Source organism: Taudactylus pleione, unplaced genomic scaffold, assembly GCF_031769625.1.
Source record: "Taudactylus pleione unplaced genomic scaffold, aTauple2 ptg000435l, whole genome shotgun sequence".
Lineage (NCBI taxonomy): Eukaryota > Metazoa > Chordata > Amphibia > Anura > Myobatrachidae > Taudactylus > Taudactylus pleione.
In genome coordinates this window covers 728378-750156 of record NW_028284837.1, presented here as the reverse complement: position 1 = coordinate 750156, position 21779 = coordinate 728378, and the positions used below count along the sequence as shown (strand labels likewise).

Below are 21779 nucleotides of genomic sequence, written 5' to 3'. Positions count from 1 at the left end.
ATTGCTTTTCAGATGAGAACACAAAATAGCACATTACAAAATTTAAAAGCTCTAATGCAATCTTTTATACATTTAGATGCATCGAAATGTTAACTGAAAAATAAAGCAATATATCATGCATAAAGAAAATGATCATACATAATAATCTTTGACACTGAGAACTGTTGTTCTAAGGACAAACCTTAGTTTAGAAGATCTGTTTTTATTGTGTGTGTACTAAAGTATCTAGTAGATGAGCTATTATTGTTTGGTGACACTGCCGGCCAGACCACAGTTTATCATCCACGTATTTGTGACTGTGCAAGTGATCTGCTCCGCAGGGGTGCTTTGTTGTCCATTAAAGGAGTGCTGTGTTGGTCATCAAGGGGCTGCTGCCTCATCCAGGGGTGCTTTTCCCCAGTGGAAAAAAAATAAAAGTGAGATAAAATTATTGCTCACAAAATTTTAAAATATATATTGTTTTATTTTTTTTATGTGTGTTAGCAACTTAGCTGCACTATTATTGTTCGGTGACACTGCCGGCTATTGTGCTCTTCCCTCCCTCCTCATAAATTTGAAACATCCAACAAAAATAATCTACCCAGCGCTACTTTTTCCAGGGTACATAGAGATATACACAAACGCAATCAATAGAGTTCATACATAAGTTAGTCCATCAATGAAATCTCTTCTCTAAAAGTTCCTTTTCCTTTTATTCCTCAAAGTGAAGGAGAATACCGTATCAAAAGGATGTAGAAATAATTCAGCAAATTGTGCTACTCTTACTTACATCACAGATTAAGTTGTCCATCTCCCCCGTATTATTTCCTGGATATTGTTTCACCGAGATAAGATCGTGAGTTCCTCAGAGAAAGCTATAAAAAAAATTAAGAAATATCCCATAGTGTAAATCTACTAAGTTTATTACATAAGAAGTATACAAATGGCCGCATACCAGAATAAGCCTTTAGACCAAGGCAGGATAAATATAAATGGGTTAGTGGTTCTATAGCCTGGGTTAGAAACACTCTTCCAATGATACCTCATAGGGGTAAATTTACTAAAGTGAGAGTTTTTAGAAGTGAGTTTTAGAAGAGATGTTTCCATAGCAACCAATCAGATTCTAGTTTTAATTTTCTATAAGGTGCTAGTTAAATGTTAAATAGAATCTGATTGGTTGCTATGGGCAACATCTCTTCTAAAACTCACTTCTAAAAACTCTCACTTTAGTAAATTTACACCACAGTCTCTGTCCAAAGTTCTCAAAGGAAGCAGTAACTCTTCTCGATCTGTCCAGAGATTGGGACACATTTCTATTTATCTGGTGGCCAGAAGTGACCTATGCATTCCAACTCAGAGCTCAATAAGAGAGGCATTCATACAGGAAGTTTAAAATAAAAAAAAAATTTGATTAAATTCATAGTAGCTTCTTCATCAATGTGCACCATAATAAATCCAACATTTCCAATATTGAAAATATATACATAATATCATCATGTAAAAATATGAAAACAGTAATAAGACCATGCATAAAAAAATAATCCTAAAACCATCTAGATAAGAATATAAAAAAGTTTTAAAAAAAAAGATATACAAATATAGAGAATAAATAAAGGGAGGAAGGGAGCCAAGGATAATGAATAAATAAATAAACCCTTAAAACCTATTTCATGGGACTGTAAATCTAGGGTACAGGGATATCTACATTTCATAGAAACCATTTTATTTCAAAATCATTATTTAGCCCATTTGGCTCTAAAGTTTTTAATTCATAGATGAGCCGCATTTCAGTTTGGGCAAGTGTTGTCTCACTTCATCTCATTCTTCAATTCCCATCCACTTTTTTAATCCCATAACTGATTTGATATTAGACAAAGAACATTTATGGTATTCCCTAAAATGTTGTGAGAAAGAGTGCATTTCCAAACTGTTTTAATATTTTGCAGGTGTTCTGCCCCCTCTCTCTCAGTTTTATTTTGGTTTTACCCACATACTGTAAATTGCATACACATTCTATTATGTATACACAGTTTGTACTATTGCATGTCATAAATTCTCTTATTTTATATTCCTGTTTAGTTGCATTAGAGACAATTGTTTCTATTTTCACAGGTTGTTGTCTATGCGAAGTACATAATACATGATCCACACATATGGGAATCCTGCAGTCTTTATCCAAACAGTCTTTTTTTCTGGTGTGGCACTTTTAACTAAATGTTTTTTTAAGATTAGGACCCCTTTTATATATAAACCGTGGTACGGATAGAACAATATTCCAAAGAATTGGATCCTGGGTTAAAATGTACCAATTTTTCTTAAAAATTTGCTCAATTGTTCGAAATTGATTGTTAAAAGTTGTAATAAATGGAAGATACAATTAATTTTTTGCTTTTGGGGTTTCTTTATATTCTAAAAGTTTCTCTTGTGGAACTGTTTTCATCTTTTTAATGATTGAGTCAGTTTTATTCTCCATCATAATCTTTATCTGCAAATTTTTGTTTTAATTCCTTAGCCCAGTGGTTCCCAAACTGTGTACCGTGGCACCCTGGGGTGCCTCAGGACACTTGCAGGGGTGCCTCAGGTTGGTGGTCCAGCACCGAATCAAAAAATTTATGGTCAATGTAATGGCTTAGGGGTGACATGAAAACAATGCTAATGCACTAGGGTGCCTTGCTTCAAAAAAGTTTGGGAACCACTGCCAAAGCTTGTTCCTCAAAAAATTTTTAATCTTTACAATTACGATGGATTAGTTGGATTTTACTATTAGGAATGTCACAAAAACTATCTGATCCATTCTATTGCCATTCTATATAAAAAAATCATCAATATATCGTATCCATAAAGAGATATGATTAATAAATGGGTTATTGTTCCAGATTACCTCATCCTCCCACCAGCCCATAAATAAATTTGCATAGGCTGGTGCAAAGAGGGTGCCCATTGCTGTACCCCTTTTTTTGCATATAATATTGCCCTTTAAAACCAAAAAAAGTTATTTAGTTAAAATGAATAAAATAATTTCTTGAATAAAATCCACTTTTTAATGATCTAAAATTAACTCATCCTTTTCAAATGCATATTTGACAGCCTCTATACCTAAATTGTGTTTTATGATCATATAAAGGGAGCATACATCTGCTGTAACTAAAGAACAATTGGAAAGTTAAGTCATATCTCTAATTTTTTTACCACATCAATCGTATCCTTTAATATGATTTAATTTTAATAAGTTTTGGTTGAAAGAAAAAATCAATATAGTGGGACAGGTTAGATGAAATAGTCTGTCTCTGCAATGATAATGCTGCCTGGAGGATTAATAATGTCCATATGTACTTTTGGAAGAATGTACATAATCGGAAGGACTGGTTGTGTTTTTTATTAAGTACTCCCTTTCCATCATAGTGATGGTACCCTCTTTTTCATAGTTATTTGACATAATAATATATTTTTTCTCAATACAATCACTAGGATTGCCTCTCAGGAGGGTATAAGTCTCCTTATTGTCCAATTGTCTCTGTACCATCTTATCATATATACTGGTATCCATGACAACAACACCGCCCCCTTTGTCGGCCACTTTAATAGTGATGTCATTATTCTTTTCCAATTTCACCATGGTATCAAATTCATCTTTAATTAGATTAAATTTAACCTTATTTTGCGGAATAATCTTCTCAATTTATGAACACACAATTTTATTAAAACTGTTCACGAAACAGCCTCTATTAAACACCGGATTGAACGTATGTGTGGGCTTAAAAACATTCCTTTCCTCATGTATACTCTTATTTCCTACAAATACCTTTTTCAAACTGACTTTCCTAATGAATTTTTGAATGTCAAGATACTGTAGTTTCAAACTTATTGAATTTATTATTGGAGCATATTTAAGCCATTTACTTAACACAGCTTCCTTGTTTTTAGTCAACACATGGGAACTTCGATTAAAAATCTTAGTAGAGGAGTCTTTAGTGGTTTTAAGTATAGGCTTTATTTGCTTCATTTTTTTTACTAAGCCTACTTAATCCTTTCCCTTTATTACCTCTGTGTGTGCAATTATCCTTTTTTGATACATTTGTCTCCATATTATATATGGTGGGGATCACATTGATATCTAGTAGTACCTTTCAAAGTTGTGTAGCACAGGGATTTATTTATTTTCCCTCATAAATTTGCTTTGGAATAAAAAAAATGTAATTACATTTACTACCAATCAACCCTTCCTGTCCCTGCCTTCAACTACATACATACTCCATCTTCCTCAGGTCTCTTGATTAATGAAAACATGTGTTTCCTTATGTGACTTGTTGGAAGTTGAACTGCCACATGTTTGTGCTGCCCACTGCTGCCGCTTAGCTTAGTCAGCAAGCTAGCTTGGTGCAAATTTTGGGCATAAACCAGATGAAAACAATATTACAATAAGAAAACAATGGGCCTCACTCAGAGGCAGTCGCTAGATGCAAGCGGTCGCTCTGAATCAGGGCAGCCGCTTGCATCCTGAACGGCCACCTCCTTGTCAATCGTTAAGCTGTGAGTTAACACCCACAGCTCTAAAGACTGACATGGGTGATGGTCGCGATGGTCAAGACTATTGCGACCATCGGGGCTTATGACCAGACCCTAGGGTAGGGTCTGGACAATCGTAAGCCCCAGTGAGCTCCTGCTTTGCTTGAGCAGGAAGTTCCCCACTGACATCAGCAATGATGTCAGTAGGGCCGCCCCCAAATGGCAAGCGTTCCAACTGGAATGCCTCAGTTCGGCCGGGCATGCCCTCCTGCCCACCCAGCAAATGGGGCGAGCTGTCACTCAACATCAACAGCTCACCCCGTCTGCTACGGTACCCCTAACAACAGAGCACCCATTGTTAGCCGGGTCTCGCACATGCGCACGACGGAGCTGGCTCCGTCGTGCACATGCGCTGTGGGGCAACATCAAGTCAGTTGTGAGCGCTCAGCACTAAGCATGGGTTTCTACTAAGTAGCTTTCTACTTCTTGAAAAGTCTCCAGCGCATGATTACAAAATTATTTGTTCTGGTAAACACACTTGAGTATGTGTTTTTAGGTTGTACAAGCACAGTAAGGATGGTGGCATTGGAGGCAGACATACTGTAGCTGAGGGCCTGATTCAGACCCACTCGCGAGCGCTGAGCGCTCGCAAGCGGGTCGATGTTGCCCAAGTGCGCATGCGCACGACGAAGGCTGCTCCATCGTGCGCATGAATGAGACCTGGTTTGCGACGGGGAAGCCATCGCTCCGGGTCTCGCACCAAAGGGGGTGTGCTGTCGATGTTGAGAGACAGCATGCCCCCTTTGGTCGGAGTGCTGGGGGCGTGGCTGCCCAGATGGAGGCGTTCCCATGGGAACGCCTACCGTCTGGGTCCGGCCGCACTGACATCACTAGTGATGTCAGTGGGAGTGTTTTTGGCTCTGATAGAGCCAAAAGCACTCCAGGGCTTGCGGCCAATGAGACCCTACCGCATCACGACCATCTTTTTGGCCACTCGCATAAGATGTGGGTGGTCACCCACAGCTATGCGAGCGGCCAGGCGGCCGCTCCAATATTAGGTAGGACGGCCCTGATTCAGAGCGAGCGCTCTTGTCAGAGCATCCGGCTCTGAATCAGGCCCTGAGTCCATGGACAAGGGAGAGCTACAAAATTATCCATCTGCTTCTCTTTTAAGGAAAACACATATAAATGTCTGTACAGGTGGCATCTAGCCATGCTACCTTCAACATTGGACCATTGTTGGATGGATTGTGGCCATGAGGGCACACTGGAACACATATGTCTGAAACTTAGACCCTACTGGGTTATATCCACATCTTAATTTATAACTAGAGATGTGCAGTTTCGGTTCTCCAGAAATCTAAATCCATCCAAACCTCATGAATACGGAAAGATCAGAGTTGCAGTTCTGATATCCTGAGGAGTTTCGGACAGATCAGAGTCGCAGTTGTGCTCTTCCCACAATTCGGAATATGGATTGCTATGGTTTTGATTACATGGTTTTAGCTGTTTTTAATTTTCTTTAATCAATTTTATTTAAAAAAAAAACAAGGTCCAAAACCAAATCTCTTGAGGCTGGTTTTGCAACAGAAACTTTTGTTTCATACATATTAATATTGATAATAATAATTATTTTATTTATATAACTTTTTACCTCAATAGGACTCTCAATAAATTTTTACAGATACCATGGACATAAAACAAAGGTTTAGAATTTCAGAAAATACAGGAACCATGAATATAATACAGAGATGTGGCAGCCATTTTGAGTCATCAGTTACAAGAAATTTTCATCCTACCCACACATGATGCTGGTGAGGCAGCCATTTTAGGTGCTCCACATAGGATTACATTAGGCAGAATAGGCAATGCATGGTATTGATGACACATAATGGGGGTTTTAAAAATAGTAGATGAAATAAAAATTCCCTGCAAAAATCATCAGACCATGCATTGTACATCTTACAAGACCAGGTGAGGCAGCCATTTTATTTGCACAATGTTACAATGTGTGAGATAAGCAATACATGGAAGTGATACATACAGTACAAGGTTAAAATGAAAAATGACTAATAGGATACCCACAAAATAAATAATTCCACATGTTGTTCATCCTGCCAGGCAAGGCAGCCACCTAGGGCACACTACATAGCTTACAGTGGGCAGGGTGGGCAATTGTGGAAGAAAAACATACAGTGGGGAACTACTTGCAAAAAATAAGTACAATAGCCAAAGATATTGGGTAAGTGGGATTGGGAAGAAAAGGGACAGGGGAGGGATGGAAGAATAGACTTTCCATGATTTATTATTTATATATTACAAGTTATTTATATTAGTGCACACATATTCCGCAGCACTTTACAGAGAATATCTTACCATTCACATCTGTCTCTGCCCCAGTGGAGCTTACAATCTATATTCCCTACCACATGCTCACAAACATACAAACCATGGTATATTTTGTGGGGAGCCAATTAAGCTACCAGTATAATTTTGGAGTGTGGGAGGAAACCGGAGTACCCAGAGGAAACCCATGCAAGCACACGGGAGAATATACAAACTCCACACAGTTAGGGCCATAGTGGGAATGATGTGGCAGTATGGAGAATAAAAGAAAACAGTCAGTGTATTGCAGATAGAAGTGTATGGTAAATACAAAATAAGTGAATGCAGTAGTAACATTAATATTCAATGTTAAGCAACAATGTGAATAGTTGCAGGAGGAGTAGTGGGATGCAGGGGTTGTAATGCTTGAGAACTTGAGGTGTTTTTGAGATCAGACATTAGCACAAAATCTGGTCCATGTTCAGATCAATGTCCCGTTATGTCCATCACCCTTGAGATGGCAGCATTTTGTGTTGATAGAAAATTGTTAAAAATTTGGATAAATGCTTTATTTTACCATTGTATCCCGAGCTGATGATAGTGGTCAGATGATGGCTGTGGCACTTGTACCAATACAAAATAGTCCTTGTTAATTTGCAGATCTCTAACTTCCCCATGAAAAGCTATAGCTGGAGAGGGCTACAGTTGGAGAAACTTGAATAATCCACAACTGGTGATAGAGCTTGATAAATAATAAAATGTCCTTTTCTGTCTAAAACATAGAAATGAAAGTGTTTTGGTTCTTATTAAATTGTCATCTAACTCTATTTATTTTAATCTGAATTTTTCTTTTTGTAAAGTTGACAGTTTTGATCTGGTCTAATCACTATGATAAAACATTTAGGAAGAAACATACAGATCACCAGAGCCCAACTGGATGCCAGGATGGCAAATATCTCCATGGCCACAGTGTATTTTCCCTGAGCACTGAGGGAGGCTGGGATAAAGGAGACCCAGACACTGAGGAAGGCCAACATGCTAAAAGTAATAAACTGGGCCTCATTAAACCTATCTGGAAGATTTCGAGCCAGGAAGGCTACAATAAAACTAATGGTGGCCAGAAGAAACAGATAACCAAGCATGGTCCAGAATGCAATGGGTGATCCCTCATTACACTCAACAATGATGAGCTCAGGATTAGTTATAGTGTTATATTGTGAGAATGGAGAAGATAGGGACAACCAAGTGCTGCACAAGATGAATTGTAACAAGAAGGAGGTAATAATAATCATGTAGGACACTTGGGGGCGCATCCATTTCCTCAGATTGCTGCCTGGTCTAGTGGCCATAAAAGCAAACACCACCATGATCGTCTTAGCCAATATGCTTGATACACACAAAGTGAAGGCCAGGCCAAATACTACCTGACGTAGGAGACATTTCTGGTGGTTTGGGTAGCCTATAAATACTAACGAACACAAGAAGCAGAGACACAAGGAAATCAGTAGAAGACAGCTTAAATTGTAATTACTGGCTCTTACTATAGGAGTTTGTCTGCACAAGATGAAAAGCCTCAATATCAGAGCAGGAACAAATGAGGATATTACACTGACTGCCGCTAAAGTTCCTCCCAATGCATCTTCATAAGAAAGAAACTCCATTGATTTTGGGAGACATTGAACTTTCTTCAGATTTGGCCACTGATCCCAAGGACACCTCATGCAGTTAATTGGGTCTGCAAGATAAAAAATACATGATAATGTTACATATCTGTATGTCATTAGTGTGTTAAGAAATGTTGAAAGTAAAAAGTGTGAAATATTTTAATTTGATCCACCTACTGAAACTTAGAATCTATAAATGTAACAAATTTGTAATGTTCCCTTATGCAATAAATGTATAGAAAATACAGTATTTGAGCCCTGAGCTTGTCTAAATAAATCAGTACATACTAGGAGCAAACCTAGTGATATTTGCATGGTTCTTCTTTGCCTGGTCTCTGGGGCCATATTAGCAAGTGCAATGCGGAATACATATTCCCGATTACCGAGAATCTGCATGTGTGCAGAAAGGGTCCTGATTAATCACACGCAGCCCTTTGATATCTCTTCCTGATTGACAGGCAGAGGCATTCAAGTGGCAGTACGGGGGCGGGGTCTGCCTGTGTTCCTGGAAACAGGGACATGTCCATCCCATTTTCTGTGAGGGGCAAGGCCTGCGGCTGCGTCGACCAATGCAGATTCCTGGGCTCGCTAGCTGGCCAGTCTGAGTAAGCTGAGGCTTATTCAGCTAGCTGTTGGCTCGGCGCCATCCACCATCGTGACCATTGACCACTGATGGACACGATGGTTATCCCAGCCTGTGACCACAGTCGAAGTGCTTGGATCGCAAATGCAGTAGGAGGTGTCATACACCTCCTGCTGCATCAGCATATTAGCGAGGAAGGATTTTGAAATTGCGTGTGTTTAGCTGTGCAATTCCATCCAAAGCTGAATTTGCCCCTCTGTTTTATTTTTAAATCCTTTCCAGACTTGCCCACTTCATACATACCCCTAGCCACTAGGCCACACCTCCACACTAAAGTATCAAGATACAGTAGGATGAACATACCTCAGTAATATTGACCACATGACAGTGGTAGATAGGGATCACCATTATAGAAGAGAGAAGAAATAACATGCCATCTTTACTGAATAGTAATCTCTGAAAGATACACACTAAAATCTTATTTGAAACAAGATTAAACCCCTTTATATAAATCCAACCTTTCACCCATTCATTTAGCATAAAAAGGTGAAAAAACATTGTCACTGGATGTGGGGATATGAGGTTCATGATGAGTTGGGTCAAAAGGTGCATGCAGAGTTGGGGATATAGATCATTGCTAAGTTGGGGCTATAAGGTGCATGCTGAGTTGGGGTCATGAGGTGCATGCTGAGTTGGGGACATGAGGCTCCTGTTGAGTTGAGGACTTGAGGCTCCTGATGATTTGGGGACATGAGATCATTGCTAAGTTGCGGATATAAGATACATGTTGAGTTGGGTATAGGTTCATGTTGAGAAGGGGATTTGCAGTTCAGACTGAGTTATGGATGTGAGGTTCATGCTGACCAGGGAAAATGAAGGTCAGGCTGATTTGGTTAAATGAAGTTCCTCCTGAGTTAGGGATATGATTAATGCTTAGTTGGGAATATGAGGTTTTGATTGAGCTGGGAAAGTGAGGGTCAGGCTGAGTTGAGGATATACAGTTTATGATGAGTTGGGGATAGGCTCATGCTGAGTTAAATAAATTAAGTTAATGATGAGTTGGGGACATGAAGTTCATGCTGAGTTGGGGATATGAGATTCATGCTGAGTTGGGGACATAAGGTTCAGCCTGAGGTGAGGATATGAGAGTCATACTGAGTTGGGGATAGTTTCATGCTAAGTTGGGGATATGATTTTCATGCTGAATTAGAGAAATTAAGTTAATGATGAGTTGGGGACATGAGGTTCATGCTGAGTTGGGGACATGAGGTTCATGCTGAGTTGGGATTATGAGGTTCATGCTGAGTTGGGGATATGAGGTTCATGCTGAGTCAGGGACATAAGGTTCAGTCTGAGGTGAGGATATGAGAGTCATACTGAGTTGGGGATAGTTTCATGCTCAGTTGGGGATATGAGGTTCATGCTGAGTTGGGGACATAAGGTTCAGTCTGAGGTGAGGATATAAGGGTCATACTGAGTTGGGGATAGTTTCATGCTAAGTTGAGGATATGATTTTCATGCTAAGTTAGAGAAATTAAGTTAATGTTGAGTTGGGAATATGACATTCATGCCGAGTTGAGGTCACAATGTTCATGCTGAGTTGGGAATATGAGGCTCATGCTGAGTTGGGGACATGAGGTTCATGCTAAATTGGGGATATGAGATTCATGCTGAGTTGGGGAGATGTGGTCCATGCTGAGTTGGGGACATGAGGTCCATGCTGAGTTGGAGACATGATGATCATGCTGATTTGGTGATATGATGTTCATGCTAAGTTGGGGACATGAGGTCCATGCTAAGTTGGGGATATGAGGTTCATGCTAAGTTGGGGATATGAGGTCTATGCTAAGTTGGCGATAGGAGGTTAGTGCTGAGTTGGGGACATAAGGTTCAGTCTGAGGTCAGGAAATGAGGGTCATACTGAGTTGAGGATAGTGTCATGCTAAATTGGGGATATGAAGTGCATGCTGAGTTGGGGTTGTCTCTTCACATTGTGACTGCACCAGTGGGACCCTTCTACTTTGCTTTGTGATCACCTCCTGGATGCCATACAGTATCAATTGCAGGCACATCATATCAGCACTGTATTTCAAGCACTGCTATTACAGAGTCTTCTATTCATCCATTTGATCCATCTCACAGAGGCTACATTTCCCATACTGCTCTGCAACACAGATCCACCAGCCATGTCAGACTTCTCTATAGCCCGGCCGGGATTATCAATTGAAACAGATTCAATGGTTATCACTCTTGGTGCCTAGACCAAAACAGAGGGTAAGAACACTCTACAACTTATTTTCATTCTAAGCACCTGGCAGCACATGGTGGCATCAAGGTCTCAGGAGCTTAATCTACAAAATCTACTTAAAGACCTCATTGGTGACACTCCTTCTATTACCCAGATATATGTGTGACTGCAATTTGATCACCTCCTGCACACAATATGCTCTGCACATAAACGTATATAGCACGCTGAGCTGTGCTGACTTTTCTATATATTGCACGAGGTCCCACTCCAACTAATACTTTGTTTACACTTTATATTTTATCTGACATGTTATTATTGTCTTTTTGTTGTACCATATAATTCATCATTGATTGCTTTATATGCCTAATTGTTTCCTATAGTAGTCTTTGGGGTAAATTTACTAAAGTGAGAGTTTTTAGAAATGGAGATGTTGCCCATAGCAACCAGTCAGATTCTACTTAACATTTATCTAGCACCATCTAGAAGATAATAGCTACAATCTGATTGGTTGCTATGGACAACATCCCCACTTCTAAAAACTCTCACTTTAGTAAATTTACCCCTATGATTTAATTGTATCTTTTATATTATATTGTGTTTTTGGATGAACAGGTCATGCTTAGTTGATTATATGCACTGCCTTTTTTTACTCATTAAATTTATATATCAATTCTGTCAGCACTCCCAGTTTTTTTTTTTGCTATCTCCCACTCGTTGTTTCAGGGTTAACCACCCTAATCTGGTAAGCAGCTTTCAGAATTGTATTGTCAGACTATGACTGAAGTGCCTAGTCCTCCTTTTTTTCTAGTTTCATGCTAAATTGGGGACATTATGTGCATGATGAGTTGGAAACATGATGTTCATGCTGAGTTGGGGACATGAGGTTCATTCGTTGGGAACAAAAGGGTAATTCTGAGGATATGCGGTACATTCTGAGTTGGAGATACTGTAGTTTCATGCTGAGTTGGGGACATGATGTTCATACTTAGGGCCATATTCAACTAGCCGTGAAAAGTCAGAATCTGCGAAAAAGTATCGCCGATTGCAACTTTTTGCCAGGTGGAAACTTATCTCTGTATTTATTTGCAAACACTTTTTGCATACGGAAAAACGCAATGCAATGTAATAGGTGAAAAAGATTTGCCTCTGAATAGGTGGTGAAAAAAACTGCAAAATCGCTATTTTGGGGTGACAAAGTGGGGAAACCACTCAGCACCCTTGGGACAGCCCCCAAAGGATACCTGTGTAAAATAAAGCCAAAAAAAGTGTGGAACACCCCAAAAAATCACTATAAAAATTAGGATAAAAAAGTGCAAAGTGGGGGTACAAACTTAAAAAGTAGCGAAATAGACTTTAAGGGGGTCTGCAAGTATGGGGAGGTGTTTTTTTGATTGCAGGTGCTTGCTTCAGGTATTTTTTATGTTTTTTTAAACTTTACTTTAGCAACTTTAAACCATGCTAGCACCCATTTTCATGTACCCCAAATTTCACAGGTCTACTTATTTTCACCCCAAAAAAACTGCTTAATGTTATTCTTCACCACTTGTGCAAAGACACTAATTAGAAGATATTGACACACCTTAAGTATGCCAAATAGCTTTGTTAGGGCTAATTGGGGGCATGTACATTGATCCCCAATGTTAGAGCATCTTTTAGGGGGTGTCAGGCTGATTTCCCCAATTCTGACAGCACTTTTCACCTGTTTTGCATTTGCCAAGTTGAGTGTTCACAACTTTTGGAATTGAATATGGCAAATTGCGGGGATGTGCGCGATAAGTTTCAGGAGCTAAAATGCGCGATGTAGGTGAAAAGTCTGGCATGCAAAAAAGTATCACGGGTGAAAAACTATTTGAATACTGTCCTAAATTGGGGACATGAGGTTCATGATGAGTTTAGGACATAAGGTTAAGTCTGAGCTGAGGATATGAGGATCATACTGAGCTGGGGATAACTATATGTAACCAACTCAGCATAAAAGTAAGTCTTAGTTGAGGATATGAGAGTCATACTGAGCTGGGGATACTTTTCTGCTGAGTTGGGGACTTGAGGTGCATACTGAGTTGGGCTAAAATTGAGGATATGAGATTCATATTGAGTTGGATACATGATGTTCATGCTGAGTTGGGGACATGAGGTTATCATGATAAGTATTAATATTTTTATCATTATTATTATTATTATTATTATTATTATTATCCTTTAATTATTTTAACTGGGATTTTAAATACTATACTTAGGGGTCAGTCCAGTGAGGTGCAAGTTGCAACTTTGTTTCATGATACTCACAGACTTCACACGAATGTGCACACCAGAAAATTCCCCAACCCAATTAAAAATGGCTATTTGTGGCACTCGCAGCGGGGGTTTGCGAATGGTAAGAAAAATGCAATGTGAGAGAAGTGCATGAAAACCACCCTCGCGAGTTTTGGTTTTGGATCTGTTTTTGTTTTTATTTAAATTAGAAAAAACAGCTAAAATATTGTAATTTTTACTTTTTTCCATGCAATCCAAAGCCGGAGTTTGGTTTATAAATCAGAGTTTTGAACCACGGGAAAATTCAAACTGGGACTCGATACCCCAAAGTGATTCAGAACTTGAACTCAGTTTGAGTTGGAACTCTTAGATTCAGTTGTTATCGGTTGTCTGAGACCCGCACATCTTTACCAAAAACAGACAATTTAATTTGCAGAATCATACAGAGGGCTGTTAGTGGGCATAAGAAATGTACTGGAAGTATTTAAACAGGGTTAAATGGCTGATTTGTGCATTTTTTTAAAAAAAATATAAAAAGCAAACTTTTTTGTTTACTTTATATGAAAAAAGACAAAAAATGCAAAACAAAGTAGGAAAAAAGATGCTTTTGGGGTACTTTGTGGTGTCTCATACCCCTTTCACACAGAAAAGCAAATTACAGGGTAACGCACCTTGACCTGGTAATTTGCTGATCAGCACGGGTATATTTTCTATGTGAAAGGGTCAACCCAGGACATAATTCCTGGGACTTCGACCTTAGTTTTTACCAGGGTCGAAGACCCAGCAATTTTGACCCAGGTTGACCCTTTCATACAGAAAAATACCCGTGTTAATAAGCAGATTACTGGGTAAAAGTGCTTTACCCAGTAATTTGCTTTTCTTTATGAAAGGGGATTAATGCTAGAACCGGCAATATTACTTACAAAGAATAGCACATTTATATTCCAAGTGCAGATGTAAAAGTTGCCTTAAGCCCATATTTTACAGTATCTCAGCATACTATGATAAATCCAGCAGCTGCATTAAGAAATGTTTAAAGTATATGAAATGATTTATACAGCAAGTATCATCCTCGAATAGAAATGCTAGTCAACATCAACAAGTGTATGACAATACCTGGCATTTTAATGTAGAAAAAGTAAATTCTAAAAATCTGAATGTCACTACTCAAAAAAAAAAAGGACAACCTGGTAATGCCCGTCATTGTCATTGTCATCATCATCATCATCATCATCATCATCATCATCATCATCACCTTCATCTCAGTATCTTGTGTCAGGCACTCACAAAAGGTTCTCCTCCCGACAGGTGGATCTTCAGCTGCTTACTCAGCTGGATCTTCTACAATTACAGTAACATTATGCTGCCATATGATGATGATGATGATGATATGATGATGATGATTGTAATTAGTATGCGACCTGTGCACTGAGCCTGATGGTACAGCAAAATGCCACACTAGAAAGATGACCCTATCTATATACAAGTTTTAAAAGTGGAAATCATGCCATGCTCAGACTGTGGTAAAGGCCTAGTAACTAAATATGTTGCCCGATTAAACAATGAATGACGTTGTCTGTTCTCCTTGTTGATAAATCATAGGGATATTAAGAGTTGGGTTTAAAACAGTAAAAACAGTGTGGTTTCATACATACATGATGTAATGTCAGATTAAAAAAAAAAACAGTTTATAATGTCCATTTTATTGATAACAATGGGATGTATATCGCTTTATGATAAGTGAGAGTGCAGTAAAAGTAAGTCCTGTGCTTCTCGGGTTCAATTAGATTAAGTTCTGTCCTTAAAAGGTAAATATTGTAATCCTATTGTACATGTACATATACAAATTAGTTTGTACTGTCCTCTATATACATAGACTGCGGCATCCCTCTAGTTTCTGTATTTATAAAGTCTGCTGTTAGTAATAATTTACCAATCCTGTTTATGTCAGTGACTGGGATGGTCTTCTCAGGATTAGGAGCTGGGCTGCTGGAATATCATACAGGGGTCTAAGTGTACTGTATGTTTTGTCTGTAATGTCGGATTTAAAGCTGTATTTTCCTGGCTTGTTTGGAATATGGTGTGATGACGTATACCTACTTATCCTGGATACCTTGTTTTTTTCTTTCTATCTGTGTAGGTAACTTATACTACCTGTATGTGATTGTGCTTCTTGGAATGCTTTTGTGATTAAAGGTTCTTTTCTATAGCAATTGTTTAAAGTCCTCTATTTTAGAGCAATCCCTCCTGGGTCTTAGAAATTGTCCCTTGGGGATGGTGCTAAGCCAACTGAAGTGATGCCAACTGGTAGAGAGAATAAAACTATCCACATCTAGCACCTTCCTAAATGTATTTGTGTGTATTGTTCCATCTTCTATGAATATGTTCTGATCGAGAACATGACAGTTGTCTTACTAAAGTTGGCAGTGAATTTGAGATGATTGGTGATAGATTTATGGTTGATATAAAGTTGGTCACTGTTTCTTCTTTCTCTCGCCATAAGAAGAAGACATCATCTATGTACCTCTTCCAGAGTATGATATCTGACCCAAATGTGGTGGTCTTCCCACCAGCTCAAAAATAAGTTGGCGTAGCCTGTGACAAATCTTGTACCCATGTCTGTCCCTTTCGTCTGTAGATAGGATTGGTCCTAAAACCAGACATAGTTGTGTTTCAAAATGAACTCAATACTGTCATGAATGACATTGCATTGTAATTCTGTTTTGTTGAAAATGGTACCTGATACTCATGATTCCCTGTTTGTGGTTAGTGACTCAATAGAGGGATGTCACATCTATGGTTACCAACCAGAGCTGGTCATCCCAATTGATATTCTGTAAGATGTACAGGATGTGGGTCATGTCTCTAAGATATGACAGTTGTTTTTGCACATATGGTTGTAGTATTATGAATAAGTACTTGACAAATTGGAAATTACACCTGTGCACCTGCCAGGAGACCTGGAAAACATGAATTGTGTGGAGTCCTGAGGACCGAGTTTGAGAACCTCTTGTTTAGAAAATACATAAAGTACAACACATCAACAGTCCAGAAGAAATGCAGAGGAATTAATATTATAATAGGTATGCAGAGCTTATACTGGTTCATATTGAGATGTGTTTGACTTCACAGTTTACATGCACTTATTTGGCAGGAGCCTCACATCACCATCCTGCAGGTGGTGGACCCTGCCCTTTCCAATATAAAACTCTAGGTCTGTAGTGTCCTGCACAAATCATTTCCTCTCCTGACTGTCTGCACAAAAAATGAGATTTCAAGTCTGAGGAAAGCCAACACCACAGCGAGGATTCTGTAGACTGGCAGGGGCTGTAGGTGAAAGGCATTGGTTTGAGTTTGATTTGTTGATTTGATTGGGTGTGAAGGTGTTAAGGACCTGGATTATGTTACATGGCAGAAACAAGATCCAATGGGATTGAGGTAGGAGATGAGCAGGTAATAAAAATTTGTACAATTCCAGTTGGAGTCCAGTGAGAAATTCTCACGAGCTCATTCATTTCTTGCCTGTATTCTGTGTGTGGAGTGATAGGGCTGCTGGGTGAGAAACCATAATCGTCAGTGGATACATTAGCTGCAAGTAGTAGTGTCCCTAGTGTGAGGGACCCAGCGATTGTATGAATAACTTGTGTGACTGCAGCATTTGTCTTGTGATCACTGCATAATGCAGATCTTTTGCAACCTTAATTTGAAATCTAAATTTCCAATTTAATTTAAATTGTGACAAATGTATTTGCCAAACACAAGTCTCCATGCATTTATTTATTATTTATAAATTATGTAATGTTTAATGTTACAGGTGCTCAAGGTTCAGATTGGTAGTATGTCCTTAAGGTTCAATAAATTAAGATTGCCAAGATGTAGAATTCTCAATCAATAGGCAGCTTAACAATTTCCATCATGGAAAGACCGTTATAACATCTTATGCTGCAAAATAGTTTTTTTTTGCAAAATATTATAAGAAACTCCATGTTCCTTTGAGGTATAACCACCTTTTGCAATCACCATAAACAAAACATTTTCTCATCCATTTTAAACACCCATCTCATCGCATCCCATCTCATCACCCTCTAAATCACTTAAATGTGCCTTAGAGAATACACACTCTGGCCCTCATTCAGAGTCGATCGCTAGATACAAGCGGTCGCTCTGAATGAGGGTAGCTGCTTGTGGTGTGAAGTGCGGCCTCCTGGTCGCTAGCTAAGCTGTGGGTTACCACCCACAGCTCTAGCAAGTGACCAGGTTGATGGTCACGATGGTCAGGACCATCGGGACCATCAGGGCTTGCGACTAGACCCTAAGGTTGGGTCTCGGCAAGCGCAAGCCCCAGGGAGTTTCCTGCTCTGATCGAGCAGGAAGCTCCCCACTGACATCATTGCTGATGTCAGTGGGGCCACCTCCAAACAGCAAGCATTCCATCAGGAATTCCTCCATTTGGCCGACCACCCCCCCTGCCCGCCTCCCAAATGGGGCAAGCTGTTAATCACCACCGACAGCTCACCCCCTTTGGTGCGAGACTCGTAGCAATGGAGCGCCCATCGCTAGCTGGGTCTCGCGCATGCGCAGTGGGCAAACATCAACCCAGTTGCGAGCGCTCAGTGCTTGCGACCGGGTCTGAATAAGGCCCTCTGTCTTTATGTCTTTATCTCAAACAACCTCAACCCTCTTTTCACATACACAGTTCTACTAAAGCTTCCATCACTTTACATATTTTGATAAACATTCTATCAGGATTTTCACCCCATTCTTTCTGCATGTTGCTGCGATCTATCGCCCACCTGGGCCACACCAACAATTTCTAAAGGCCCCCATACACAATGCAATTTTTTACATGATTTGGCCATTTTCGATCAATTGGAATGACCAATTGTGTAAAAAGTGCTGTGTGTGAGGATGATCACGATGCCGAAGTGCGCCCCCACCATCGTACATTGTCTTCACTGATCAACTGAACCTGCAGAAAGATATCTACCTATCTTTCATATGTGTGCATGATGAATGATGCGATGGACGATGGACAATATTATATCACTTTTCCTCCCATTTTTTAAATTCCAGCATCAGGTGGTTGTTTGCTACAAACAATATATAATTTATGATCTGCAGTAATTTATGACCCATCTACAGTATATCGTCTGGTCATTTGTACAATTGTTCTGAACAAGGGCATAATATCTTTTGACCGTGAGAGTTCAGGAATTCAAGGGAAATCTCATACATCATTGGATCGTTTGCAAATTGCACCATGTATGGGGCCCTTTAAACATTTTTCTGCCTGGCTCCCTTACTTCTTATCACCTGACATCCCCATCATCATCATGGGTGATTTCAATATCCCAGTCTCCTTGTGCCTCCAATCTCCTCTCTCTAACTACCGCTTTTGGCTTCTCCCAGTGGATGACTCCTCTACTCATAAGGATGGCCGTTCGTTAATCTTGTATTTTTCGGTGTATGCTCAGTTTCTGAATTCATTAGCACTCCTTTCCCTCTCTCAGATCACAACCTTATCACCTGCATGCTCTTCTCCATTACTGCAAGCTTAGTGTCACTAAAGTCTACCAAGCCTCCTCACACCAGAAGAAATATTAACACCATCAATTTTCAACAACTTTCCACCTCACTGCAACAACTGCTCTTACCTATTTCTACATTTACTTCTCCTGAGATTGCTCTATCACACCTTAACCAAACTGTATAAATAGCCTTTGATGAAGTGGCTCCAGCTACCCATCACACACCATGTAGGCCAGTTTGGGGGTGTCCTGCGCTCTGGATTTGAATCCTAGTATGTTAGGGACCTACCCTAAAGAGGTTACCTGGATGTGGTGGGTAGGCCCATAACCTTGGCCAAGATTATGCTAAAAACCTCTATTGATTGCAAAATTCTATTGCATTTATATATTATTAATAATTTGGAGTTGTGCACCTGAGATTTGTCTATCTTTCATCATTATGCAAGCATGCAGTAATTAATCCTTTTATAAAAAAACAGAATTCTGACCCTAACTCTCTCTCAAATTACCTTCCCATCTCCCAGCTCCCATGCCCCTCCAAGCTCTATGTCTTCTCCAAAACAGACTCTCAGAACTACAGTACAATCCATTTTCACTGAAGCTGTATATCTGATCTTCTTTGCTAAAAGTTTGTCTGCTGCTCCGCTCTGTCAGTCTTGCCATTGGTTACCTGTATTCTACCAAATTCAATATAAAATACTCTTATTTATACATAAGACTATTAACCAAACTACACCAAAATGTATATCTTTGATTATCTATAAATATCTCCCATCCTGACCTCATCACTCTGCACAAGAGCTGTGTCTCTCATACACATGCATTTCATGGTCACATGACTTTTTTTGGAGTGCACATACTCTGCAGGTGCCCTGTCATGCACAATAAGACTCTCCTCTAGTCTCCAAACCTTCAAGCAGTCCCTGAAAACTCATCTTTTCAGGCAACTTATCAAATTCCAGATGCTGTCCTACACAATTACCTTCGCTCTATACAGTCCCCACAGAACTTTAGATATTTTCTTTTTCTTCACCTTCACATCCTCCTAATCCTAGGCCAACATTCCTGTCTGACTGGTATGTGCTTCTGTATAAATGCCTATTTACCTATAGAGTGTAAGCCTACGAGCAGGACCCTCTTACCTATCTGTCTGTCTGTTATTACCCAGTCTTGTTTTATTACTATTTTTTGCAATTGTAAAGTTCAACAGCATATGCTGGCACTATATACAGATGTGTTGCTATACACTATTTCTGCAGTCACAGAAAATAGCCATTCTCAGTGCACCAGTTCTCGAGCAACTTTTTCGCTCAAATGTGCATTTTAGGGATAAATTTACTAAGAATAGCAAATACTTTCCATAGACAGGAAAAAACTTACAGATTTACTAAGAATTCTGTTTACAAACATGATAGAACATGGAGCAGAATAGCAAAACTGAATAGTAGTGCATGTGAGCTGCATGCTCTACCGAAGCACTACACAGATCAGTGTGATCTGTGCAGTGCTTCTGTGTTAAAGGTGTAATAAATTAATACATTAAGAATAAATTTGATGTGGGGTTTCCCCTCCCAAATGCAAAACTAGCCCTGGACATCTGAGCCTGTTCTGGTACAGGAAAATCAGGGGAAAAACTGGTGTGGGATTCCCCCTATTTTCCAATACCCAGTACTGGGCTGAACCAGCTGGGGTGGTAATGCCATAGCAGGGAGACACACAGCATGGGGTCCTCCTGCCAAAGCTATAACCAGCCCCAAACTGGTCAACCCTGGGCTGGTGGAAAGTGGGACGCCAAAAATAAAATGGGGTTTCACTCCTGTGGATCAACCAGCTAAGAGTGAGAAATCTTTCAGCCAATCATCAGCTGCTGTTTTAGAAACCAGCTTCAGATTGGCTGAAAGAGGTCTGACTCTTAGCCAACCAGTGGTAATGTGCAGGAACCCTTGTGGGGTACTTTTCATTATTGGGAAAATACTGTATTTACAGTACAGTATGTATGATAGAACTCACAGCTCATAGGCACTTCTATTACTTTCCAATATTCTGTTCTATGTACCATTGTGTTTTTAAACATGATTCTTAGTAAATCTGTAAGTTGTATTCCTGTCTATGGAAAGTACTCGCATGTTGGTACAATGGTCTATTGACTTCTATTTGCATGCTTTGACATCTATTTCAGTGTGTAATCATGTTTTTGCACAAGTTTTTGCCCTAGTGAATCTCAGAGTTTAATAAACAGGAAAATTTAAACAGGAAAGCAATCTCGGCCAGAGAAGATTCTTAGGGCCTGATTCAGAAAAGATTGCAACTGCGGTTGCAATACCGATTAAGCATGCAGTCTCATTGCAAAGATATGCTAATCCACTGTGATCACTATGCCATCACATCATTACCCACCTTACCTTACACACATCCGTAATACTTAGCAAGACTGCGAAACCATCAGTAACAATGAGTACAATCACAGCCTAACGCACACTTGCACAAGCTCTGACCTTACTCAAGAATTTCTAACTTCCACGTATGCTATGAAAGTCCAAGCTGCGTATGGCATACGCAGAATGCAACAATCATCCAATTGCATGCGTAATCGCAGTTGCAATCGCTGCTGGATCAGGCCCTTAGTAAATATACCCCTTAGTTTCAACATGATGGGCAAAATGTAATAGGGGGAGAGGTTAGAGAATGGTTTA

The 21779-nt window shown here is 39.6% G+C and overlaps 1 protein-coding gene across 1 annotated transcript in view; it reads right to left on the bottom strand.

Annotated features, from left to right (window-relative positions):
* Window positions 1–784: 784 nt before the first annotated feature.
* The window catches only part of LOC148505875 (extracellular calcium-sensing receptor-like), a 47711-nt gene continuing 26716 nt past the window's right edge, over window positions 785–21779 (bottom strand). Inside the window, exons 4-5 of the mRNA XM_088447627.1 lie at window positions 8352–8545; window positions 785–854 (exon numbers count right to left, since the gene is read on the bottom strand). Of these exons, the coding sequence (XP_088303753.1) occupies window positions 801–854; window positions 8352–8545 (248 nt within the window). The 3' untranslated portion in view covers window positions 785–800. The remainder of the gene's footprint in view (window positions 855–8351; window positions 8546–21779) is intronic.